The 25,706-nt window shown below is 42.8% G+C and overlaps 1 protein-coding gene and 1 non-coding gene across 3 annotated transcripts in view; both read right to left on the minus strand.

The window, feature by feature from the left end:
* Positions 1-15,653: 15,653 nt before the first annotated feature.
* LOC110498549 (uncharacterized) lies at positions 15,654-18,258 on the minus strand. The gene is made up of 3 exons (XR_016488844.1): positions 17,688-18,258; positions 17,267-17,397; positions 15,654-17,066 (listed from the first exon to the last, which is right to left on the minus strand). It is a non-coding gene; the product is annotated as an uncharacterized LOC110498549 (transcript).
* Positions 18,259-20,463: 2,205 nt separating this feature from the next.
* Positions 20,464-25,706, minus strand: part of LOC110498528 (uncharacterized) — a 33,255-nt gene continuing 28,012 nt past the window's right edge. The window contains exon 7 of one of the 2 annotated variants that reach the window (XM_090210495.1): positions 20,464-23,344. In XM_090210495.1, coding sequence (XP_090066621.1) covers positions 22,430-23,344 — 915 coding nt within the window. In that variant the 3' untranslated portion in view covers positions 20,464-22,429. The remainder of the gene's footprint in view (positions 23,345-25,706) is intronic. The other variant, XM_090210496.1, reaches the window with a different exon arrangement.

The following is a 25,706-nucleotide window of genomic DNA, read 5'->3' on the forward strand; positions in this document are numbered from 1 at the left end:
TCTCTGCTGCTGCCACTACCACATCTATTTTCTGGGTTTTATGCTCCATCAGTGCAGTACAATTAATAACCATAGCAATAAATGCAAGAAATCCTACCTTAATAAAGCTAATACTCTGGATCTTTCTCTTCAGGCCTATTCACTGGGGGGCTCCCAGTCAAATCACTCACCCTTGGGTAATCTCAACCTGTCTTTCTCTCACATGGCTTTTCTGATCCCCAGCTGCACAGTTGACACACAGTGCTTTCTCTATCCCAACTTTACACTTCCCCTGACTATGCCCTCCTGAACATTTCTCACATCATGGGATTTCCTTTCTACACACTGCTGCAACATGTCCTTATCCTTGGCACCTAAAGCTCCGTAGCGGGTTTGGAAAATAGGACCTAACAGAATTGCATATCCAGTTGAAGTCGGAAGTTTACATACACCTTAGCAAAATATATTTAAACTCAGTTATTCATATTCCTGACATTTAATCCTAGTAAAAAATTATCTGTTTTAGGTCAGTTAGGATCACTACTTTATTTTAAGAATGTGAAATGACAGAATAATAGTAGAGAGAATGATTTATTTCAGCTTTTATTTCTTTCATCACATTTGGAAATTGCTCCCAAGGATGAACTAGACTTGTGGAGGTCTACAATTATTTTTCTGAGGTCTTCGCTGATTTCTTTAGATTTTCCCATAATGTCAATCAAAGAGGCACTGAGTTTGAAGGTAGACCTTGAAATACATCCACAGGTACACCTCCAATTGACTCAAATGATGTGAGAAGCTTCTAAAGCCATTTTCTTCTAAAGCTTCTAAAGAATTTTCCAAGCTGTTTAAAGGCACGGTCAACTTGGTGTATGTAAACTTCTGACCCACTGGAATTGTGACAGCAAATTATAAGTGAAATAATCTGCCTGTAAACAATTGTTGGAAAAATTACTATAGCTTGTTAACAAGAAATTTGTGGAGTGGTTGAAAAACAAGTTTTAAACACTCCAACCTAAGTGTATGTAAATTTCCGACTTCAACTGTACTCTTAATGTAACTTTATAACTACTGTTCCCTGAAGGAGGGAAACGAGGTATAACATACTATGGTTGAAGGATCTAAAATCCAATGAAGGCCAAAGAAATCTACGCTTCGCTGGAAGCCCCGCCTTCCACAGGTGAAAAGCGTGAAGTTCGATCCATTCCTTCAATTTAATACTGGTCTTCAACGAGCCCAGTAACGGGCGGTGCGGGGCCAAATGGGTGTCGTATCTCGTTTCCCTCCTTCAGGGAACAGTAGTTATAGTCATAACGTTACCTTCCCTTTCAGTCAGTCCCCTGTCCCCGCAGTATGCACGTTGTGGGCTAAACTGGGAGCAGTGACATCCAAGCGATAAAATCTCACAAAAGTGTGTGGTGATGCCCAACTCGCCACAGCACAAATATCTCCTACAGTCAACCCTTTAAACAACAGCCAAGACGCTGCCAGGGCCCTGGTGGAGTTGGGGCGTGCAGCGCTACAGTAGTTAACCCTTGCTGCGCTATGCCAGGGAGATCCAGTGGGAGAGAATCTGCTTAGAGAGCAAGTTATAGGCACCTCTTGTGGTGAACACCCATCCTGACCCTGTCTGTATTGGTGGGGTAACCATGAGGTAACTGAGGAAGTCTAGACACAGACCTTTTATAAACCCATTCACTAGGCATTAAACAAGATCCTGAAGGAGAAGAAGGACTTGCTGATAGACTACCACCAGGGGGATCTCCCACCACTCTCTGTGAAGGCTGAAGCCCAGGGTGACCTACTATGTTCATTATGGATACTGTGACGTTTGTATCATAGGAACAGGAAGGTCTATCTCTATCAGCCCCAAGCCCTGCTTCATCCCTGCACTGAGACTGAAGAGAGGGGTCTGGGCTGCAGACTGGATCCCTAACTGGAGCCTCTGTCTCTCTGATGACCACCAGAACTGAGGTTGTTCAGTCCACCTGTCCACCGGTTGTGTTCTGTGTGGTGGTGGAGTCTCTTTCCTTCATGGTTGGGTCCTGGTTCCGACTTGGGAAGGAAGCGCGACAGCTCCTGATCCAGGGTTCTGACCCGGGGCCAGGGTTTGTGACCAGCCACCTCAGAGGTCAAGTCTCTCCCGTCAGCAAGCGCAGACTATAAACACAAATTGAACAGAAAAGCATAGCGTTTTAAATAAGAAGCTCTTTGCTGTACACACAGAAACATGACATTTTATCATAAAATATTAACCTCAGTCAAGCCCATCTCTAACACTGTGAACAATATGGAGCCATTGGAGGTTATTAAAAAAGCGTTCCATATGTATTGATTCAAGAATTAAGTATGTTTTGGTTCGACTGAGATAAGGGAAACTCAGTTCCTGCAGTGATACAAAAATAACCAAGTCAAACAACATAGAGTCAATTTTATATTTAATTTTAACAAAATGGTCTTACACTCAACTTTGAAGTTCAATACTTTTATTGCGATACATGTGACAGGTCCAATAACTTTTCTCACTATGGTAACACTTGACCTTTTCTGTAAATCTGGTACCCTCGCTTTGATAACATTTATTTTAGAATACTCTGGAAAAGGTTCAACATTACACACATCTTCATGTCAAGAAAACATAAATTAAGGCACTATCGTTAACTGACTATAAAACACCAGTATCAACCTAAAGGGACAAAGTTTGTCACTCTTCACTGGTGAAGCATTTTTACAGTGTGTTTGTCTACAAGACTTAAGAAAGAGGTAGCTCCTTATTAAATTAATTCTTAATTTTAATTTTCAAGCTGTTGGCTTCGTACCTTCAACACACAATACATTTAATTCTACATTTCAAAAGGGGGTGAAAAAAACGTGCGATTCGAAACCTTGTCACAATCTGCGACAACTGCATGGAGCTAGGCACTCTACACAGAGCGCAATTTGACCAGTCAGTTAAAGACACTTGATGTAGTTGCATTGATTATCAGTATGTGCCGTTGTACTTCTCTTAATTCTCTGAAGGACGCTTCCGTGAACAAGTGTAGGAACACGTACAACTACGTTGATGATTTGAATGGGCTGATACGGAATTTGTTACAGGAAATAGTAAAGGCCACCTGGTGAGGTTATCATAGGGCTAAATGTACAAGGTTATGCAATGGGAAAAGCTAACATGTAGCTTTTGATCACGTGCCACTACATCAATGATTTTAATTGGCTGATGCTTAAACTTAACCTTGAACTTCTTCTTTTTCTAATGTTTGGCCCCGAAGTATTTACCCATCCCCACTACGTTTGAGTCCTATACTGTAGTTACAGAATTACTTAATTGTTGATAAACCCATCATGGTGTACATAAATATGATGTTGTGGGTAAATAAGTCAGCTATGATAAGTCAAAAGTCATCAACGGACAAACCTGACAACTATTTTGACGTGTACAGTAGGTGTTTGTTTGTGTGTGGGTATGTGTAGCTATATTTAGTAAGTATGTATTGGTTATAAAGCTCTGTCGGGTGTATGTAGAACAGGGTGAGATCAGATGTGATGTATACTAAAGAGTCTCAATCAAGTCTTAACCACAAAATGTAACTTTTCATTCTATTGAACATAAACACGTTTTAAACGCACCATAAATATCTGGATGAACTTCATGAACTGCATACATTTTCTCATTAAAGGTGTCTTGGGGAAAAAAAATGAAGCAGTTGAATGGAAGTAATGAAATAGGCCTTTGTTAATATCATATAGCCTATTTAGTACAAACACAATATGTAACAGCCGTTTAGGCTTATACAGTGCCTTCAGAAAGTACTCAAAACCTTGACTTATTTTACATTTTGTTGTTAGTCTGAATTCAAAATGGATTCAATAGATTTTTTCTCTCTCATCCACACACTCTACCCCATAATGATAAAGTGAAAACATGTTTTTAGACATTTTTGTAAATGTATTGAAAATGAAATATATACAGTGCCTTGCGAAAGTATTCGGCCCCCTTGAACTTTGCGACCTTTTGCCACATTTCAGGCTTCAAACATAAAGATATAAAACTGTATTTTTTTGTGAAGAATCAACAACAAGTGGGACACAATCATGAAGTGGAACGACATTTATTGGATATTTCAAACTTTTTTAACAAATCAAAAACTGAAAAATTGGGCGTGCAAAATTATTCAGCCCCTTTACTTTCAGTGCAGCAAACTCTCTCCAGAAGATCAGTGAGGATCTCTGAATGATCCAATGTTGACCTAAATGACTAATGATGATAAATACAATCCACCTGTTTGTAATCAAGTCTCCGTATAAATGCACCTGCACTGTGATAGTCTCAGAGGTCCGTTAAAAACGCAGAGAGCATCATGAAGAACAAGGAACACCAGGCAGGTCCGAGATACTGTTGTGAAGAAGTTTAAAGCCGGATTTGGATACAAAAAGATTTCCCAAGCTTTAAACATCCCAAGGAGCACTGTGCAAGCGATAATATTGAAATGGAAGGAGTATCAGACCACTGCAAATCTACCAAGACCTGGCCGTCCCTCTAAACTTTCAGCTCATACAAGGAGAAGACTGATCAGAGATGCAGCCAAGAGGCCCATGATCACTCTGGATGAACTGCAGAGATCTACAGCTGAGGTGGGAGACTCTGTCCATAGGACAACAATCAGTTGTATATTGCACAAATCTGGCCTTTATGGAAGAGTGGCAAGAAGAAAGCCATTTCTTAAAGATATTCATAAAAAGTGTCGTTTAAAGTTTGCCACAAGCCACCTGGGAGACACACCAAACATGTGGAAGAAGGTGCTCTGGTCAGATGAAACCAAAATTGAACCTTTTGGCAACAATGCAAAACGTTATGTTTGGCGTAAAAGCAACACCCTGAACACACCATCCCCACTGTCAAACATGGTGGTGGCAGTATCATGGTTTGGGCCTGCTTTTGTTCAGCAGGGACAGGGAAGATGGTTAAAATTGACGGGAAGATGGATGGAGCCAAATACAGGACCATTCTGGAAGAAAACCTGATGGAGTCTGCAAAAGACCTGAGACTGGGACGGAGATTTGTCTTCCAACAAGACAATGATCCAAAACATAAAGCAAAATCTACAATGGAATGGTTCAAAAATAAACATATCCAGGTGTTAGAATGGCCAAGTCAAAGTCCAGACCTGAATCCAATCGAGAATCTGTGGAAAGATCTGAAAACTGCTGTTCACAAATGCTCTCCATCCAACCTCACTGAGCTCGAGCTGTTTTGCAAGGAGGAATGGGAAAAAATGTCAGTCTCTCGATGTGCAAAACTGATAGAGACATACCCCAAGCGACTTACAGCTGTAATCGCCGCAAAAGGTGGCGCTACAAAGTATTAACTTAAGGGGGCTGAATAATTTTGCACGCCCAATTTTTCAGTTTTTGATTTGTTAAAAAAGTTTGAAATATCCAATAAATGTCGTTCCACTTCATGATTGTGTCCCACTTGTTGTTGATTCTTCACAAAAAAAATACAGTTTTATATCTTTATGTTTGAAGCCTGAAATGTGGCAAAAGGTCGCAAAGTTCAAGGGGGCCGAATACTTTCGCAAGGCACTGTAGTTTACGTAAGTATTCACACCCCCGAGTCAATACTTTGTTGAAGCACCTTTGGCAGTGATTACAACTGAGTATTTCGGGGTCTCTGGGTCTCTACGAGATTTCCTCACCTGGATTGTGCAATATTTGCCCATTTATACTTTTCAAATGTTTCAAGAGCTGTTAAATTAGTTGTTGATCATTGCTAGAAAACCAGTTTCAGTTCTTGCCATAGATTAAGTAAATATACAGACAGACAGTACCAGTCAAAAGTTTGGACACCTACTCTTTCCAGGGGTTTTCTTTTTTTTTGCATTGTAGAATAATATTGAATACATCAAACCTATGAAATAACACATGGAATCATGTTTTAAGCAAAAAAAAGTGTGAAACAAATCAAAATAGATTTTAGATTCTTCAAAGTGGCCACCCTTTGCCTTGACAGCTTTATACACTCTTGAAGAATCTCAAATCTAAAATATATTTTGATTTGTTGAACACTTTTTTTGGTTACTACATGATTCCATGTATTATTTCATAGTTTTGATGTCTTCACTATTATTCTACAATGTAGAAAATATTAAAATAGGGTGCAGGCCAGGCAGCAGGCTGTTAGCCAGCCTGCCAGCTTAGTGGAGTCTGCCACTAGCACAGTCAGTGTAGTCAGCTCAGCTATCCCCATTGAGACGGTGTCTGTGCCTCGACCTAGGTTGGGCAAAACTAAACATGGCGATGTTCGCCTTAGCAATCTCACTAGGATAAAGACCTCCTCCATTCCTGATGAATTGACTGTGTTAAATGAGGCCTCACCTCTTGGTTACACTAGTGACCATATCCCCCGTGCATCCCGCAAAGGCGGAGGTGTTGCTAACATTTACGAAAGCAAATTTCAATTTACAAAAAAATAAACAACGTTTTCGTCTTTTGAGCTTCTAGTCATGAAATCTATGCAGCCTACTCAATCACTTTTTATAGCTACTGTTTACAGGCCTCCTGGGCCATATACAGCGTTCCTCATTGAGTTCCCTGAATTCCTATCGGGCCTTGTAGTCATAGCAGATAATATTCACATTTTTGGTGACTTTAATATTCACATGGAAAAGTCCACAGACCCACTCCAAAAGGCTTTCGGAGCCATCGTCGACTCAGTGGGTTTTGTCCAACATATCCCTGGACCTACTCACTGTCACAGTCATACTCTGGACCTAGTTTTGTCCCATGGAATAAATGTTGTGGATCTTAATGTTTTTCCTCATAGTCCAGGATTATCAGACCACCATTTTATTACGTTTGGAATTGCAACAAATAATCTGCTCAGACCCCAACCAAGGAGCATCAAAAGTCATGCTATAAATTCATAGACAACACAAAGATTCCTTGATGCCCTTCCAGACTCCCTCTGCCTACCCAAGGACGTCAGAGGACAAAAATCAGTTAACCACCTAAGGAACTCAATTTAACCTTGCGCAATACCCTAGATGCAGTTGCACCCCTAAAAACTAAAAACATTTCTCATAAGAAACTAGCTCCCTGGTATACAGATAATACCCGAGCTCTGAAGCAGGCTTCCAGAAAATTGGACCGGAAATGGTGCCACACCAAACTGGATGTCTTCCGACTAGCTTGAAAAGACAGTATCGTGCAGTATCGAAGAGCCCTCACTGCTGCTCGATCATCCTATTTTTCCAACTTAATTTAGGAAAATTATTTTTGATACTGTCGCAAAGCTAACTAAAAAGCAGTATTCCCCAAGTGAGGGCTTTCACTTCAGCAGTAATAAATTCATGAACTTCTTTGAGGAAAAGATCATGATTAGAAAGCAAATTACAGACTCCTCTTTAAATCTGCGTATTCCTTCAAAGCTCAGTTGTCCTGAGTCTGCACAACTCTGCCAGGACATAGCATCAAGAGAGACACTCAAGTGTTTTAGTACTATATCTCTTGACACAATGATGAAAATAATCATGGCCTCTAAACCTTCAAGCTGCATACTGGACCCTATTCCAACTAAACTACTGAAAGAGCTGCTTCCTGTGCTTGGCCCTCCTATGTTGAACATAATAAACGGCTCTCTATCCACCGGATGTGTACCAAACTCACTAAAAGTGGCAGTAATAAAGCCTCTCTTGAAAAAGCCAAAGCTTGACCCAGAAAAAACTATTGGCCTATATCGAATCTTCCATTCCGCTAAAGAAATTTTGAAAAAGCTGTTGCGCAGCAACTCACTGCCTCCCTGAAGACAAACAATGTATATGAAATGCTTCAGTCTGGTTTTAGACCCATCATAGCACTGAGACTGCACTTGTGAAGGTGGTAAATTACCTTTTAATGGCATCAGACCGAGGCTCTGCATCTGTCCTCGTGCTCCTAGACCTTAGTGCTGCTTTTGATACCATCAATCACCACATTCTTTTGGAAAGATTGGAAACCCAAATTGGTCTACACGGACATGTTCTGGCCTGGTTTAGATCTTATCTGTCGGAAAGATATCAGTTTGTCTCTGTGAATGGTTTGTCCTCTGAGAAATCGACTATAAATTTTGGTGTTCCTCAAGGTTCCGTTTTAGGACCACTATTGTTTTCACTATATATTTTACCTCTTGGGGATGTAATTTGAAAACATAATGTTAACTTTCACTGCTATGCGGATGACATTTCAAATTTGCCCTCGCTAGAAGCCTGTGTTTCAGACATAAGGAAGTGGATGGCTGCAAACGTTCTACTTTTAAACTTGGACAAAACAGAGATGCTTGTTCTAGGTCCCAAGAAACAAAGAGATCTTCTGTTGAATCTGACAATTAATCTTAATGGTTGTACAGTCGTCTCAAATAAAACTGTGAAGGACCTAGGCGTTACTCTGGACCCTGATCTCTCTTTTGACGAATATATCAATTAATCCATGCTTTTGTTACTTCTAGGTTAGACTACTGCAATGCTCTACTTTCCGGCTACCCTGATAAAGCACTAAACAACCTTCAGCTAGTGCTAAATACGGATGCTAGAATCCTGACTAGAACCAAAAAATGTGATAATATTACTCCAGTGCTAGCCTCCCTACACTGGCTTCCTGTTAAGGCAAGGGCTGGTTTCAAGGTTTTACTGCTAACCTACAAAGCATTACATGGGCTTGCTCCTACCTATCTTTCTGATTTGGTCCTGCCGTACATACCTACACGTACGCTACGGTCACAAGACGCAGGCCTCCTAATTGTCCCTAGAAGTTCTAAGCAAACAGCTGGAGGCAGGGCTTTCTCCTATAGAGTTCAATTTTTATGGAATGGTCTGTCTACCCATGTGAGAGACGCAAACTCGGTCTCAACCTTTTAAGTGTTTATTGAAGACTCATCTCTTCAGTGGGTCATATGATTGAGTGTAGTCTGGCTCAGGAGTGTGAAGGTGAACGGAAAGGCTCTGGAGCAACGAACCGCCCTTGCTGTCTCGGCCTGACCGGTTACCCTCTTTCCACTGGGATTCTCTGCCTCTAACCCTATTACAGGGGCTGAGTCACTGGCTTACTGGTGCTCTTTCATGCCATCCCTAGGAGGGGTGTGTCACTTGAGTGGGTTGAGTCACTGATGTGATCATCCTGTCTGGGTTGGCTCCCCCCCTTGGGTTGTGCCGTGGCGGAGATCTTTGTGGGCTATCCTCGGCCTTGTCTCAGGATGGTAAGTTGGTGGTTGAAGATATCCCTCTAGTGGTGTGGGGGCTGTGCTTTGGCAAAGTGGGTGGAGTTATATCCTTCTTGTTTGGCCCTATCCGGCGGTATCGTCAGATGGGGCCATAGTGCCTCCCGACCCCTCCTGTCTCAGCCGCCAGTATTTATGCTGCAGTAGTTTATGTGTCGGGGGGGGGGGGGGCTAGGGTCAGTCTGTTATATCTTTAGTATTTCTCCTGTCTTTTCCGGTGTCCTGTGTGAATTTAAGTATGCTCTCTCTAATTCTCTCTTTCTCTCATTCTTTCTTTCTTTCTCTCGGAGGACCTGAGCCCTAGGACCATGCCTCAGGACTACCTGGCCTGATGACTCCTTGCTGTCCCCAGTCCACCTGGCCATGCTGCTACTCCAGTTTCAACTGTTCTGCCTGCGGCTATGGAACCCTGACCTGTTCACGGGACATGCTACCTGTCCCAGACCTGCTCTTTTCAACTCTCTAGAGACAGCAGGAGCGGCAGAGATACTATGAATGATCGGCTATGAAAAGCCAACTGACATTTACTCCTGAGGTGCTGACCTGTTTCACCCTCGACAACCACTGTGATTATTATTATTTCACCCTGCTGGTCATCTATGAACATTTGAACATCTTCGCCATGTTCTGTTATAATCTCCACCTGTTTGGGATTTTAGGCTGGGTTTCTGTACAGCACTTTGAGATATCAAATGTGTGTCATCATTTGGTGAAGAACAAGAATAGGCTTTTGTAGGCAACAGTCCAAGCTATGTCTTCCAATGGTACGACTGCTGTTGTCATCCAAAGATTATCCAACTTCAATAAATACTTGGAGGTAAGGATGACAGCAGTGGTGTACTCTACGGCGATACGGATATCACTTATTATTGATATCTACACAGCGCATTGATGTGAATCACAATGCTGCACTCTCTTTTAGCTATTTGCGCCTTACGGATTGTGGTTGTTGTGGATGGCTGTTCGCAAATCTAAATGTGTATTTGAACCCAATAATGGTTGAGTTCAAGAAGTTTACGCTGCCTATCAATCATTGTTTTTGAAACCAGTGGACAGCCAGTGAAAAATGTGCTCTTGCAACAGCAGCACAGTGCGGATTCCAGCCTATGGAATAAAAGAGGGGCTTTTAATTCATGCTGATACATTTTTTAAAAATCCATAGGCTTAATGGACACATGTTCAAACTTGCACACTTTTCATAGACTGAAAAGGGACAATCTGTAATTGCTACATCCATTTTGGGACTTATATATCCATTGGTTCTTGAAGAATATAACTTGTAAAATGTCTCGAACTTAGTTCAACTGTCACACTTTATTAGAACCCAAAATATAAGCTTGTTTTTCTCCAATGTTTGTAAACAAACACTGTATAGCCTCATAACATGGTTAAAACAATCATTTTGATATCATGGATGGTCGGTCCTTGCATCCATAGCTCTGTCTATTAATTTGACAGTGGTTACATTTCTCCAGCCCCATCCCTCAGCTTTTTACCAAAACAGAGGCGGGGTGTCCATTTTGTTATTATTTCATCTGTGGATTTGCCCTTTAAACAGCTGCGTATTATAAAGATATCAAAGTGTCACCAACAAAAAAGGTAAACAATAGGCCTATAGCAAATGCAGCATATGGCGTTAATTTTTCACATGTAAATAGCACTTTTCAGTAGTGCTCAAAGCATGCCATTCCATGAGCGCAGCTTTTAATTTTTCAACTCGAATCAATGAGCCCAATCAGTCCTCCATGACAACAAAATCATAAACAACAGAGTAGGCTGGCTAATAAGGCCTTCGTTTTGGGGTTATGCTCAGGTAAAACAATTTGGCTAATCTATACTTCCATATTTCCAAGTCCTATTCCTGGACATCAAGGGGTATAACATCTATTGTAATGACTGGAATTTTTATATATCTTTACATTAAAAACCAAAGTCTAATTTAATTGTATTATTATATGTAGTAGAAAGCGATGGGTTAGAAGAAGCCTACATAACCAACCCATAAGGTAAAATGTAACATCAATATATGGCCAGCTATGTAAACTTTAAAATTGATTTATCCTGCAATAGATGTGGTTCAATTGGTAACATACATTTTTGTCGTATTCTAAAGCATCTTAAGGGGAAAGTAGTATAAAAGTAACTGAATGTAATCAGATTACGTTACTGAGTTTAGGTAATCCAAAAGTTACGTTACAGATAATTAGTAACTGTAATGGATTACACTTAGAAAGTAACCTGCTTACTGGGTACATAATGGGTACATCATTTAAAAGCATGTCTGACATGTATTGGGGTGCACAATCATGGATTGATTTAAAAACCAAGAGAAGAATCTTAAAATTAATTATAAAACTCACAGGCAGCCTGTGCAGAGACCTTAAAACCGGTGTAATGTGTGCTCTCCGTCTGGTCTTGGCCAGTACTCATGCTGCAGCATTCTGTATGTTTTGCAGTTGACCAATGGCTTTCTTGGGTAGACCAGACAGGAGAGCATTACAGTAGTCAAGCCTGCTTATAATAAAAGCGTAAATGAGTCTCTCTGTATCAGCCTGAGAGAGAAACAGCCCCACCATGGCAATGTTCCTCAGGTTGTAAAAAGTTATTTTGGTCACATTCCTAATGTGTGATTCAAAATTGAGTTCCGAATCTAAAATAACACCTATGTTTTTTTACCTGGTGTTTAATCTTTATTGAATTAAAAAGTGTGACCAGGTTCTCTCTGTGCTTTAGCTCCAACAATAAGTACCTCGTCTTGTCTTGATTTAGCTGGAGGAAGTTGTGTCATCCAAGTATTTACATCACTAACACAGTATAATCATTTATCCGTGGAGCTAAAATCCTCCGGTGTCACAGAAATGTAAAGTTGTGTATTGTTGTTGTGTTTCATGTGCTTTCTGATAACATATATAAACTGAACAGTACCCGACCCAAAATCAAACCTTGTGGTATGCCACAAGTTATGTTCACTATGCCACTAAGTTATGTTCACTAAGGGTGACAAAAAAAATATTGACTGATTAAATAGGTCCTAAACCAATATAGAACTGGATCGGAGAGGCTAACCCACCTCTCCAGTCTGTCCAGAAAGACATCATTGTCAACAGTGTCGAATGTATCACTTGGGTTTAGCTGATTTGGCTATTTCAGCTAAACCCATTTCTGACAGGTGTATAAAATTGAGCATACAGCCATGGAATCATGGACAAGCAAACATTCACTGTAGATTGGCCTTTACTGAAGAGATCAGTGACTTTCAACGGGGCACCGTCAGAAGATGCCACCTTTCCAACAAGTCAGTTTGTCAAATTTCTGCCCTGCTAGAGCTTCCCCGGTCAACTGTAAGTGCTGTTATTGTGAAGTGGAAACGTTTAGGAGCAACAACTCAGCCGCGAAGCGGTAGGCCACACAAGCTCACAGAACGGGACGCCGATGATCTGTCCTTGGTTGCAACACTCAGTACTGAGTTCCAAACTGTTTCTGGAAGCAACGTCAGCACAATAACTGTTCGTCGAGAGCTTCATGAAATGGGTTTCCATGGCCGAACAGCTGCACACAAGCCTAAGATCACCATGCGCAATGCCAAGTGTCGGCTGGAGAGGTGTAAAGCTTGCCACCTGCCCCAATGCATAGTGCCAACTGTAAAATTTGGTGGAGGAGGAATAATGGTCTGGGGCCCCCTAGTTCCAGTGAAGTGAAATCTTAACGCTACAGCATACAATGACATTCTAGACGATTCTGTGCTTCCAAGTTTGTGGCAACAGTTTGAAGAAGGCCCTTTCCTGTTTCAGCATGACAACGCCCCTGTGCACAAAGCAAAGTCCATACAGAAATTGTTTTTCGAGATCAGTGTGGAAGAACTTGACTGGCCTGCACAGAGCCCTAACCTCAACCCCATCGAAAACCTTTGGGATGAATTGAAATGGTACAGTACTCAGTAATATATTGTATTTTCCCCAAACATATGATTTTGTATTCAGGACAAAAAGTAAATTGCTTTGCAAAATGTTTTGCAGTATTACTTCAGCGCCTTGTTAAAATCAAATCAAATCAAATTTTATTTATCACATACACATGGTTAACAGATGTTAATGCTAGTGTAACGAAATGCTTGTGCTTCTAGTTCCGACCATGCAGTAATTTCTAACAAGTATTCTAACCTAACAATTTCACAACAACTACCTTATACACACACAAGTATAAAGGAATGAATAAGAATATGTGCATAAAAATATATGAATGAGTGATGGCCGAACGGCATAGGCAACATGCAGTAGATGGTATAGAGTACAGTATATACATATGCGATGAGTAATGTAGGGTAAACATTATATAAAGTGGCATTGTTTAAAGTGGCTAGTGATACATGTATTACCTCAATTTGTCCATTATTAAAGTGGCTAGAGTTGAGTCAGTATGTTGGCAGCAGCCACTCAATGTTAGTGATGACTGTTTAACAGTCTGATGGCCTTGAGATAGAAGCTGTTTTTCAGTCTCTCGGTCCCCGCTTTGATGCACCTGTACTGACCTCGCCTTCTGGATGATAGCGGGGTGAACAGGCAGTGGCTCGGGTGGTTGTTGTCCTTGATGATCTTTTTGGCCTTCCTGTGAAATCGGGTGGTGTAGGTGTCCTGGGGGGCAGGTAGTTTTCCCCCGGTGATGCGTTGTGCAGACCTCACTACCCTCTGGAGAGCCTTACGGTTATGGGCGGAGCAGTTGCCGTACCAGGCGGTGATACAGCCTGACAGGATGCTCTCGATTGTGCATCTGTAAAAGTTTGTGAGTGTTTTTGGTGACAAGCCAAATTTCTTCAGCCTCCTGAGGTTTAATAGGCGCTGCTTCGCCTTCTTCACCACGCTGTCTGTGTGGGTGGACCATTTCAGTTTGTCCGTTATGTGTATGCCAAGGAACTTAAAACTTTCCACCCTCTCCACTACTGTCCCGTCAATGTGGATAGGGGGCTGCTCCCTCTTCTGTTTCCTGAAGTCCACAATCATCTCCTTTGTTTTGTTGACATTGAGTGTGAGGTTATTTTCCAGACACCACACTCCATGGGCCCTCACCTCCTCCCTGTAGGCCATCTCGTCATTATTGGTAATCAAGCGTACCACTGTAGTGTCGTCTGCAAACTTGATGATTGAGTTGGAGGTGTGCATGGCCACGCAGTCGTGGGTGAACAGGGAGTACAGGAGAGTGCTGAGAAAGCACCCTTGTGGGGCCCCAGTGTTGTGGATCAGCGGGGTGGAGATGTTGTTACCTACCCTCACCACCTGGGGGCGGGCCGTCAGGAAGTCCAGGACCCAGTTGCACAGGACAGGGTCTCGAGCTTAATGACGAGTTTGGAGGGTACTATGGTGTTAAATGCTGAGCTGTAGTCAATTAACAGCATTCTTACATAGGAATTCCTCTTGTCCAGATGGGTTAGGGCAGTGTGCAGTGTAATTGCGATTGTGTCGTCTGTGGACCTATTGGGGCGGTAAGCAAATTGGAGTGGGTCTAGGGTGTCAGGTAGGGTGGAGGTGATATGGTCCTTGACTAGTCTCTCAAAGCACTTCATGATTACGGAAGTGAGTGCTACGGGGCAATAGTTATTTAGCTCAGTTACTGTAGCTTTCTTGGGAACAGGAACAATGGTGGCCCTCTTGAAGCATGTGGGAACAGCAGACTGGGATAAGGATTGATTGAATATGTCCGTAAACACACCAGCCCGCTGGTCTGCGCATGCTCTGAGGACGCGGCTGGGGATGCCGTCTGGGCTTGCAGCCTTGCGAGGTTTAACACGTTTAAGTGTTTTACTGACGTTGGCTGCAGTGAAGGAGAGCCCGCAGGTTTTGGTAGTAGGCCGTGTTGCAAACAGGATGCATATTGTGGAATATGTTTTATTCTGTAGTCTTCCTTCTTTTCACTCTGTCAATTAGACTAGTATTGTGGAGTAACTACAATGTTGTTGATCCATCCTCAATTTTCTCCTATCACAGCCATTAAACTCTTTTTTAAAGTCACCATTGGCCTCATAGTGAAATCCCTGAGCAGTTTCCTTCCTCTCCGGCAACTGAGTAAGGAAGGACGCCTGTCTCTTTGTATTAATACAACATCCAAAGTGTAATTAATAACTTCACTATGCTCAAAGGGATATCCAATGTCTTCTAAATTTTTAACCAATCTTTGCAAGGCATTGAAAATCCTCCCTGGTCTTTGTGGTTGATTCTATGTTTGATATTCACTGCTCAATCTGAGGGACCTTACAGATAATTACATGTGTGGCGTACAGAGATAAGATAGTCATTCAAAAATCATGTTAAACACTATTATTGTACACAGAGTGAGTCCATGCAACTTATGTGACTTGTTAAGCACATTTTTACTCCCAAAAGTATATAGGCTTGCCATAACAAAGGGGTTGAATACTTGACTCAAGACATTTCAGCTTTTCATTTATTTATTATTTGTAAAAAAATAAATCTAAAAACATAATTCACTTTAACATTATTTAACATTATATTGCATGTAGGCCAGTGAAAAACAATATATTTAATCTATTTTAAATTCAGGCTGTAACACAACAAAACGTGGAAAAAGTCAAGGGGTGTGAATACTTTCTGAAGGCACTGTTTGTCTTATATATCACACAGTGTCTGGATGCAATATTTTACTCAGGAATATTCAACACTGAAATCTTTTACTCTCGTAATTCCAAATGCATCTGTGGATGTTTTCTGCTGACAACAATCACAATTCATTGTCTTTAATGCAGGGTTTGACCTAAACATCAGAAGCTATCGAGTGGAATGGTTTCTTTCTATGTTCTAGAGTGGGATTGTTTTCTGCTGGTGTGTCCTTAGGTAGCTCTTCTCTAAGAACATCTTCCTGCAGTGTGTACAGGCTTCTCTCCCCTGTGGACCTTCAGGCTCATGTTCAGCTGGTGATGTCGGGAGAATCCACCCTCTGGTGCCTCTTCAAGTGGTCCTGGCGGGAGAATCTCTTATCACACTGGGTACAGCTGAAGGGATTCTCCCCTGTGTGGACCCTCTGGTGGAACTCCACCTTCTGGAGGCAGCCAAAGCCTTTGTTACAGAACATGCAGAGGAACCGTTTCTCTTTACTATTGCCTGATGTGGCTCCCCCTCCCCGTGATTTGGCCCTTGAGTTCAATACCTGATCGAAAAGGACGTTTGAATCGGAACGCCCCATCGATGAGGAAACTGGGTCGCAGTCCCTGAGCATGTGGAAAGGGGAGTGGGTTGTGAATATTTGGATTTGTCTCTAAACTTTCCCTGTAATCTAAGAAATCTCTGCATTCCATGTAGGAGGAATGTCGCCTTCCCTGCCCTTTCCTATCTAGGCACCCTTCAGAGTATACACTACTACTGTACAGGTTCCAATTCCCTCTAGACAGATCAGTCTGTGTCTAAACCCAAGGATATGTTGCCAGGGTCCATCTCTGTAGCATAAGAACAAGATGGATAATGGCTGCCAATGTCTAATGCATCACTATCCCCACAGGAATTAACTGTCCTCTGGCTCTGCTGAAATACCTGTAAATACTCTGAGCCAGGATCAGACCCAGCCTCTCTGGGTCTGATTTGTGGGAAGATCTGGTGTGTAAGAGCCTTTGTGTTACAGTTAAAGTCTTGGTGTACGTCTCTGACATGAGGACGGTGTTCGCCGTTCCACTGACGTTGTGCTGGGTCCTGGTCTGGGGCATGGTGACGGTGGGGAGGTCCTCCATGGCTACAGGGGGCATCACTCCAGCCGCTGCTCTAGTCAATGTCTCTGTTGTGTCTTAGGTCCTCACCTTCAGTCCTCTCCTGCTTGAACCCAGGACCTGCAGCCTCTGCAGATTGACACGAGAGGTTATTATCTGTACATGATTTGAATTGGATGACAATGTCACTGGGAAGTCTCACAAGTACCCCTATGGCTGATAAATAAGGATGAACACGTAAGAAAATTAATAGCTGAGGGGAGCCTTTTTGAAATAAACAAGCCACATTTGATGTACAATAATTTTCTATGTTACACTATGACACCAACCTCTATCACGATAACATGCTAGGTTGAGGTTCCACAACCCTCATCTATAGATATGGGTTGGTCATCTCTCCACATGCTGTGTCGCGCTGGCTTCACAAAGCTCCTGTAGCCTCAAGTGAGATGTCCTTCACCTAAAAAGGTTATTGGGGGGAAAGGAGGTGGTTCAATAATGTACTGTCCACGTAGCGTCGATTTTGACTAGGTAGGATGCAGCTAATGTCAGAAGTCACTTTTCGTATCAGGTTAGAGGACTTTAAGCAGCTTTGGATACTTAACGTAGCAGGTTACTATAATAATTAGGTTAATGTTAGGAAAAGTATTAGCTGAAATTTCAAAAGTCTCACTGACGAAACTTTTGACATTAGCGGCATGACATGCCTTCTAGACATGACCCACGGCATCGGCCTTCTGAAAAATGTACCTCTTGTCATTCATCTGTATCGGTCGACGATCTTGACTCTACTGGGACGACTGGCGAGGACGCGCTCTCGTGCCACCTTCATTTCCAGTAGCTGTAGTTTCCGCCGCAATCATGTTTTCTTTCTGGCTTTGAGTTATTTCCAAACTAAACACTGCATAGTCGTCGTCTACGAATTTACAGATCTCAGCCACGGCTGAATTCGGTAGCAGCTCCATGATGGAGGCTATTTGAGTGTGAAAATCCATACAGTTAGCCAACGTTACCTAGATAACATCAAGTAAGTTCGGACTCCAACGCGATTTAAATTCTACATGGAGTGATGTGCAGTTTTGAGTTCCAGGATGTTAATAAAAGTCTAAATATCAACACAAATGCAACGTGGAAATTGTTATTGGTCATTGTTTACACAGATGTTATTGGTTGGCGGATAAATAAAAAGTCTATGCGCGCTGTTCTTTGAAATACGGTATTGTTTATTACGTTACACATCAAACCTATTCATGGGCCTTCCCGCATTTGAGGGAGAAAAAAAAGTATCGTCCGTGAACCGGAAACCGATAAGTGGTCTTCTTCTTTGAGGTTTAACCACGGTTGGCATCAAATACATGTTGCATTGCCGCCACCTACTAGACTGGAGGACAACTCACTTATACAGTTCGACAAAAACAACAACACTGAGTTACACATGGGATAAACAAACGTACAGTCAATAACACAATAGAAAAATGAAAGGATGGGACACCACCACTTAACACACCCTGTAACTCTTCTGATGTCAAATCTCGCACACACAACTACCTCTCTGCAGCTGCCACCACAACCTGAATTTGAGACTTACGTTCCATCCCTGCAGTACAGCTGATAATCATTGCTATAAATGCAAAAAAACAACAACATATTACTGAAACATATCACTTGTTGGTTTATTCTTCTGTACTGGTACAGATCCACTATTCACACCACTGCTCTCAGGACCCCCCACTCTAACCTTGGAAACCTCAACCTGCCTCTCTCGCACGGGACATTTCTGATCTGATTTTAGCCTACTTGGTAAATATTTTCTTCTTCTTGAACTGCACTGTTGCTTAAGGGCTTATAAGTCAGCATTTCACGGTAAAGTCTACCTCTGTTGTATTTGGCGCATGTGGCAAATAAAGTTTGATTTGATGGGCACCGCTACAATTAACACATACCACTACTTTCCCCAATGCTACACATTCCTTTGTCTCATGCCCTTCTGCACACTTCTCACACCTAGGATCCTCCCTCCTACACACTGCTGCCACATGCCCATAAGCTTGACACCTGTAACAACGTAATGTATTCGGCACAAAAGCTTGTACAGGATAGCTTATATATCCTAACATCACTTTGTCGGCTAAAGACAACATCAAAACTCAAAAGAACAGACAATGACTCTTCTGTTTCATCACTCAAGCCACCCTGTCTGGGCATCTTCCCCTTCAGTTGGTCAACTTTTACATTTATTGCTACCCCAGTAATCACTCCTTTCAATGGTGCCCTTTTCTTGAGAGCAAAACAATTCAATTCATTTCTTGCCCCCATTTGTTTAACTTGGAGCGCCTTCTCCCTCTGACCAGCAGAAACACAAACAATTATCACAAGACCACTTCTGGTTACCCTCATCGATTCCACAGCACCCAACTCTATTTTCACCCACCCTGAAACGGCAAATGGATCAGCCAAAAGGCAAGGGTCCACTTTTCCCAAAAACTTCACTCCTACTGTAACAGACTCATCTTTATCTATCCTGACCCTAAGTGCAAGCCTCGGGCTCAGAGTACTTCACCACACCTACCACCTCTGATACTTTGACCTCATTTCTCCTCCTGTCTTCAGCTCTCTGCTTACACTTTCTACAATTCTTCTTTAACAAACCATCCCTTTTTTCTGCCATTTTTAACCGACTCAAGCTCACCGTATTCCTCCCTCTCTCTCTTAGACCTCCTCTGTCTCTCTTTTTCCCTCCATTCCTCCTCCTACGTCTCCTTATGATAATACTGCACTTCTTCTGACATAGATGTTGTTCTTGCCTTGTGCCTTGTCAAGGGACACCATTTAACCGGCTGTCACAATCTCCGGACAATCAGCACGAACCCCTCGGGATGTAGCGCTCAACAGTGTATCCCACTTATAAAGCAGCTGCTTCGTCTTGATGTTATTCTTTATCAAAGCTACGCAACGCTTTTCCATTTCAAACAAGCGCGCCCTTCCAACCACCATCCACCCGGGTGCGCCTTACGTCCTAGGATAAGTGGTCGAGGACATATGAATTCGTTAGTAGTCGGAAGGAAGTGTCCTCCCCTCCTTGATAGTCTTTTTGAAATCTACCATGCAACCTTTGAATCAGCTTTTGTTTTGTTGGTGGAGAAAAGCATGCAGATGTTTAAAAACAAATGTGCTACTTATGTTTTATCTTGCACAACTAACTTAATTATCACTTTACACATTTATTTTGGGATCCAGCCCTAAACATTATTTGCCTCATGATCCGCGAATACGGAGAAGCAGTCTCATTTCATTCAAGCGCATTTTCGTCCACATTACCTCTCCTCGATTACCTTTGAACTTATTAAAAAGGAGGCCGGAGGAGAGAGGACACAGGATTTGCTCAAAACCAATTGAGAAAAGGCCATGATCAGTATCTTTCATGCTCAGAGCAGACTTGTATAGAACAATTACCGTGAATGACCTAAAGAGAATGGTTGGCTAGATCCAATCGGTGGCAAGGATAGACACTTATAGGTTCGAAGGATGCCAAGGAGACTAAGTTGAATTTTAATTCTAAATGATAAACAAGCAAATACAAAATCAATACATGAAAGGATAACATGATTTCTCATTCATTAACAGATTTGCTCACCTACAGTGGGGCAAAAATGTATTTAGTCAGCCACCAATTGTGCAAGTTCTCCCACTTAAAAAGATGAGAGGCCTGTAATTTTCATCATAGGTACACTTCAACTATGACAGACAAAATGAGAAAAAAAATCCAGAACATCACATTGTAGGATTTTTTATGAATTTATTTGCAAATTATGGTGGAAAATAAGTATTTGGTCAATAACAAAAGTTTATCTCAATACTTTGTTATATACCCTTTGTTGGCAATGACAGAGGTCAAACGTTTTCTGTAATTCTTCACAAGGTTTTCACACACTGTTGCTGGTATTTTGGCCCATTCCTCCATGCAGATCTCCTCTAGAGCAGTGATGTTTTGGGGCTGTTGCTGGGCAACACGGACTTTCAACTCCCTCTAAAGATTTTGTTATGGGGTTGAGATCTGGAGACTGGCTAGGCCACTCCAGGACCTTGAAATGCTTCTTACGAAGCCACTCCTTCATTGCCCGGGCGGTGTGTTTGGGATCATTGTCATGCTGAAAGACCTAGCCACGTTTCATCTTCAATGCCCTTGCTGATGGAAGGAGGTTTTCACTCAAACTCTCACAATACATGGCCCCATTCATTCTTTCCTTTACACGGATCAGTCGTCCTGGTCCCTTTGCAGAAAAACAGCCCCAAAGCATGATGTTTCCACCCCCATGTTTCTAAGTAGGTATGGTGTTCTTTGGATGCAACTCAGCATTCTTTGTCGTCCAAACACAACGAGTTGAGTTTTTACCAAAAAGTTCTATTTTAGTTTCATCTGACCATATGACATTCTCCCAATCTTCTTCTGGATCATCCAAATGCTCTCTAGCAAACTTCAGACGGGCCTGGACATGTACTGGCTTAAGCAGGGGGACACGTCTGGCACTGCAGGATTTGAGTCCCTGGCGGTGTAGTGTGTTACTGATGGTAGGCTTTGTTACTTTGGTCCCAGCTCTCTGCAGGTCATTCACTAGGTCCCCCCGTGTGGTTCTGGGATTTTTGCTCACCGTTCTTGTGATCATTTTGACCCCACGGGGTGAGATCTTGCGTGGAGCCCCAGATCGAGGGAGATTATCAGTGGTCTTGTATGTCTTCCATTTCCTAATAATTGCTCCCACAGTTGATTTCTTCAAACCAAGCTGCTTACTTATTGCAGATTCAGTCTTCCCAGCCTGGTGCAGGTCTACAATTTTGTTTCTGGTGTCCTTTGACAGCTCTTGGGTCTTGGCCATAGTGGAGTTTGGAGTGTGACTGTTTGAGGTTGTGGACAGGTGTCTTCTTTACTGATAACAAGTTCAAACAGGTGCCATTAATACAGGTAACGAGTGGAGGACAGAGGAGCCCCTTAAATAAGAAGTTACAGGTCTGTGAGAGCCAGAAATCTTGCTTGTTTGTAGGTGACCAAATACTTATTTTCCACCATAATTTGCAAATAAATTCATAAAAAATCCTACAATGTGATTTTCTGGATTTTTTTTCTCATTTTGTCTGTCATAGTTGAAGAGTACCTATGATGAAAATTACAGGCCTCTCATCCTTTTAAGTGGGAGAACTTGCACAATTGGTGGCTGACTAAATACTTTTTTGCCCCACTGTATTTCTTTGTACAAAACAAACTATTGTTCAATCCTGGTAGTTAATTGCACTCGCCTGGTGTCCTAGGTCTGAATTAGTCCCTTATTAGGAAAAGATGAAGACCAGAAGGGTTTTGGCCCTCCAAGACTGACATTGAACAGCGCTGAAGGATTTAGTAATCCAAAAAACCCTCTAACCCCAAGACACTTCACATGATAACCATGTCAGCTAAATAATGGTTCCCAGATATCCTGTGTACATCTCAAGCCACACTACTATGATTTCTCCCCATTGTGAACACTTCTATGTTTGATAAGGTTACTCTGGAAGGAGAAGCTCTTGTAACACAGCTTGCACATAAATGGCCTCTCCTTGGTGTGAACAGTCTGGTGCTGCTTCACATAGTTTGCATGAGCGAAGCGCTTCCCACATGTGGGGCAGGCGTACGGCTTGTCTGCGTCCGTCTTAATGCTCGGCCTCCCACGTTGTGACCCAATGACACCAGATGAGGTGGAAGCAGGAGCCAATTTAGAGCTACCTCCTTGACCTCTAGCCATTGTTTGGGTGTTGTTGTGTGCTATGTTATAGGCTAGGTACCTCTCATGGTGACCGCTCATCCTGACCCTGTCTGCATTCGTGGGGTTACCACGAGGCAGCTGAGGAAGGCTAGACCCAGGTCCAGGCCTTCTATGAACCCAGTCACCAGGCATTAGACGAGAACCTGAAGGAGACAGACTTCCTGATCGACTACTGCCAGGGGGGTCTACCACCACTCTCTGTGAAAGCTGAAGCCCAGTGTGACCTGCTCTGTTCATCATGGATACTGTGGCGTTTGTATCATAGACCCTCCTGTTCCTATCTCTATCAGCCCCAGGCCCTACTCCATCCCTGCACTGAGACTGTGAAGAGAAGGGTCTGGGCTGCAGACTGGATCCCTGACTGGAGCCTCTGTCTCTCTGATGACCACCAGGACTGAGGTTGTTCAGTCCACCTGTCCACTGGTTGTGTTCTGTGTGGTGGTGGAGTCTCTTAACCTCACGTTTGGGTCCTGGTTCCGACTCAGAAAGGAAGAGTGAAGGCTCCTGGTCCAGGATCCTGATCCGGAGCCAGGGTTTGTGATCAGCCTCTTCAGAGGTCCACTCTCTCCCACCAGTAACACTGGATATCAGCAGGTCTTCTTCGACTGCAGACTGCAAAAAAAGATTGTGCAGAAAAGTGTAAAGGTTTATATAATAAACTCTGCTGTACACACAGAAACATTACATGATATTATAAACTGTTAACCACAGTCAAGCCCATCTCTAATACTGTGATATAAGTACCTAACAATATGGAGCCATTGGAGTTTATTATTAAAACAATTGCATATGTGTTGATTTAAGAATGAAGTATGTTTTGGTTCGACTGAGATAAGGGAAACTCAGTCCCTAAAAATACAAATAAAAAATCAAGTCAGCAGTGTCAATTTTGGATTTCATTTCAACAAAATAGCCATATGCTCACATTACTTCAACGTTAAGTACTTTTATCGCACAAAACGATACGTGACAAGTAAAATATACATTGCTCAAAAAAATAAAGGGAACACTAAAATAACACATCCTAGATCTGAATGAATGAAATATTCTTATTGAATACTTTTTTCTTTACATAGTTGAATGTGCTGACAACAAAATCACACAAAAATGATCAATGGAAATCAAATTTATCAACCCATGGAGGTCTGGATTTGGAGTCACACTCAAAATTAAAGTGGAAAACCACACTACAGGCTGATCCAACTTTGATGTAATGTCCTTAAAACAAGTCCAAATGAGGCTCAGTAGTGTGTGTGGCCTCCACGTGCCTGTATGACCTCCCTACAACGCCTGGGCATGCTCCTGATGAGGTGGCATATGGTCTCCTGAGGGATCTCCTCCCAGACCTGGACTAAAGCATCCGCCAACTCCTGGACAGTCTGTGGTGCAACGTGGCGTTGGTGGATGGAGCGAGACATGATGTCCCAGATGTGCTCAATTGGATTCAGGTCTGGGGAACGGGCGGGCCAGTCCATAGCATCAATGCCTTCCTCTTGCAGGAACTGCTGACACACTCCAGCCACATGAGGTCTAGCATTGTCTTGCATTAGGAGGAACCCAGGGCCAACCGCACCAGCATATGGTCTCACAAGGGGTCTGAGGATCTCATCTCGGTACCTAATGGCAGTCAGGCTACCTCTGGCGAGCACATGGAGGGCTGTGCGGCCCCCCCACACCATGACTGACCCACCGCCAAACCGGTCATGTTGGAGGATGTTGCAGGCAGCAGAACGTTCTCCACGGCGTCTCCAGACTCTGTCACGTCTGTCACATGTGCTCAGTGTGAACCTGCTTTCATCTGTGAAGAGCACAGGGCACCAGTGGCGAATTTGCCAATATTATTTCTCTGGCAAATGCCAAACGTCCTGCACGGTGTAAGCACAACCCCCACCTGTGGACGTCGGGCCCTCATACCACCCTCATGGAGTCTGTTTCTGAACGTTTGAGCAGACACATGCACATTTGTGGCCTGCTGAAGGTCATTTTGCAGGGCTCTGGCAGTGCTCCTCCTTGCACAAAGGCGGAGGTAGCGGTCCTGCTGCAGGGTTGTCATCATCTCCTGATATACTGGCCTGTCTCCTGGTAGCGCCTCAATGCTCTGGACACTACGCTGACAGAGACAGCAAACCTTCTTGCCACAGCTCGCATTGATGTTCCATTCTGGATGAGCTGCACTACCTGAGCCACTTGTGTGGCTTGTAGACTCCGTCTCATGCTACCACTAGAGTGAAAGCACCGCCAGCATTCAAAAGTGACCAAAACATCAGCCAGGAAGCACAGGAATTGAGAAGGGGTCTGTGGTCACCACCTGCAGAACCACTCCTTTATTGGGGGTGTCTTGCTAATTGCCTATAATTTCCACCTGTTGTCTATTCCATTTGCACAACAGCATGTCAAATTTATTGTCAATCAGTGTTGCTTCCTAAGTGGACAGTTTGATTTCACAGAAGTGTGATTGACTTGGAGTTACATTGTGTTGTTTAAGTGTTCCCTTTATTTTTTTGAGCAGTGTATTTTCTCACTGTGTTAATGTGACCAGGTAGAAGTTTGGGGTCAGACCCTGCCCTAGCTGGTACGGGAAGGTTAAAGGTAAACAGTATGGCAGACGGCAGTCTCTCTTACTTGGTCAACACTGTCCACGCTTTGCTAACAGCGGGTTGTTCAAGCAGTGTTGCGTGCAGTTAGACAAGAGCTACAACCGAGAGACGGGGATATAGTGTTTGTGTGAGAACCTGCGTTGCTGTGTTGAAGAACTGTTTTGGACATTACATTGACTATTTTTAATGTAAATGAAATAAATGGCATGCGCCATTTCTCTCAAAAGGGAAGACAGATAGCAAGTGTGTGTAACCAGCCCTTTTGAGTCCTTCCGTGTGGGTTACAGATAAGAAACGATATGTTACTTCTGCTGATTGTATTGATTTCTGTAAAAGCTCACTGGTAGGGATTGTCAACCGTTTGTCTGCCGACAGTG

This window comes from Oncorhynchus mykiss, chromosome 19 (genome assembly GCF_057628025.1).
Source record: "Oncorhynchus mykiss isolate SJ-2025 chromosome 19, ASM5762802v1, whole genome shotgun sequence".
NCBI classification, from domain to species: domain Eukaryota; kingdom Metazoa; phylum Chordata; class Actinopteri; order Salmoniformes; family Salmonidae; genus Oncorhynchus; species Oncorhynchus mykiss.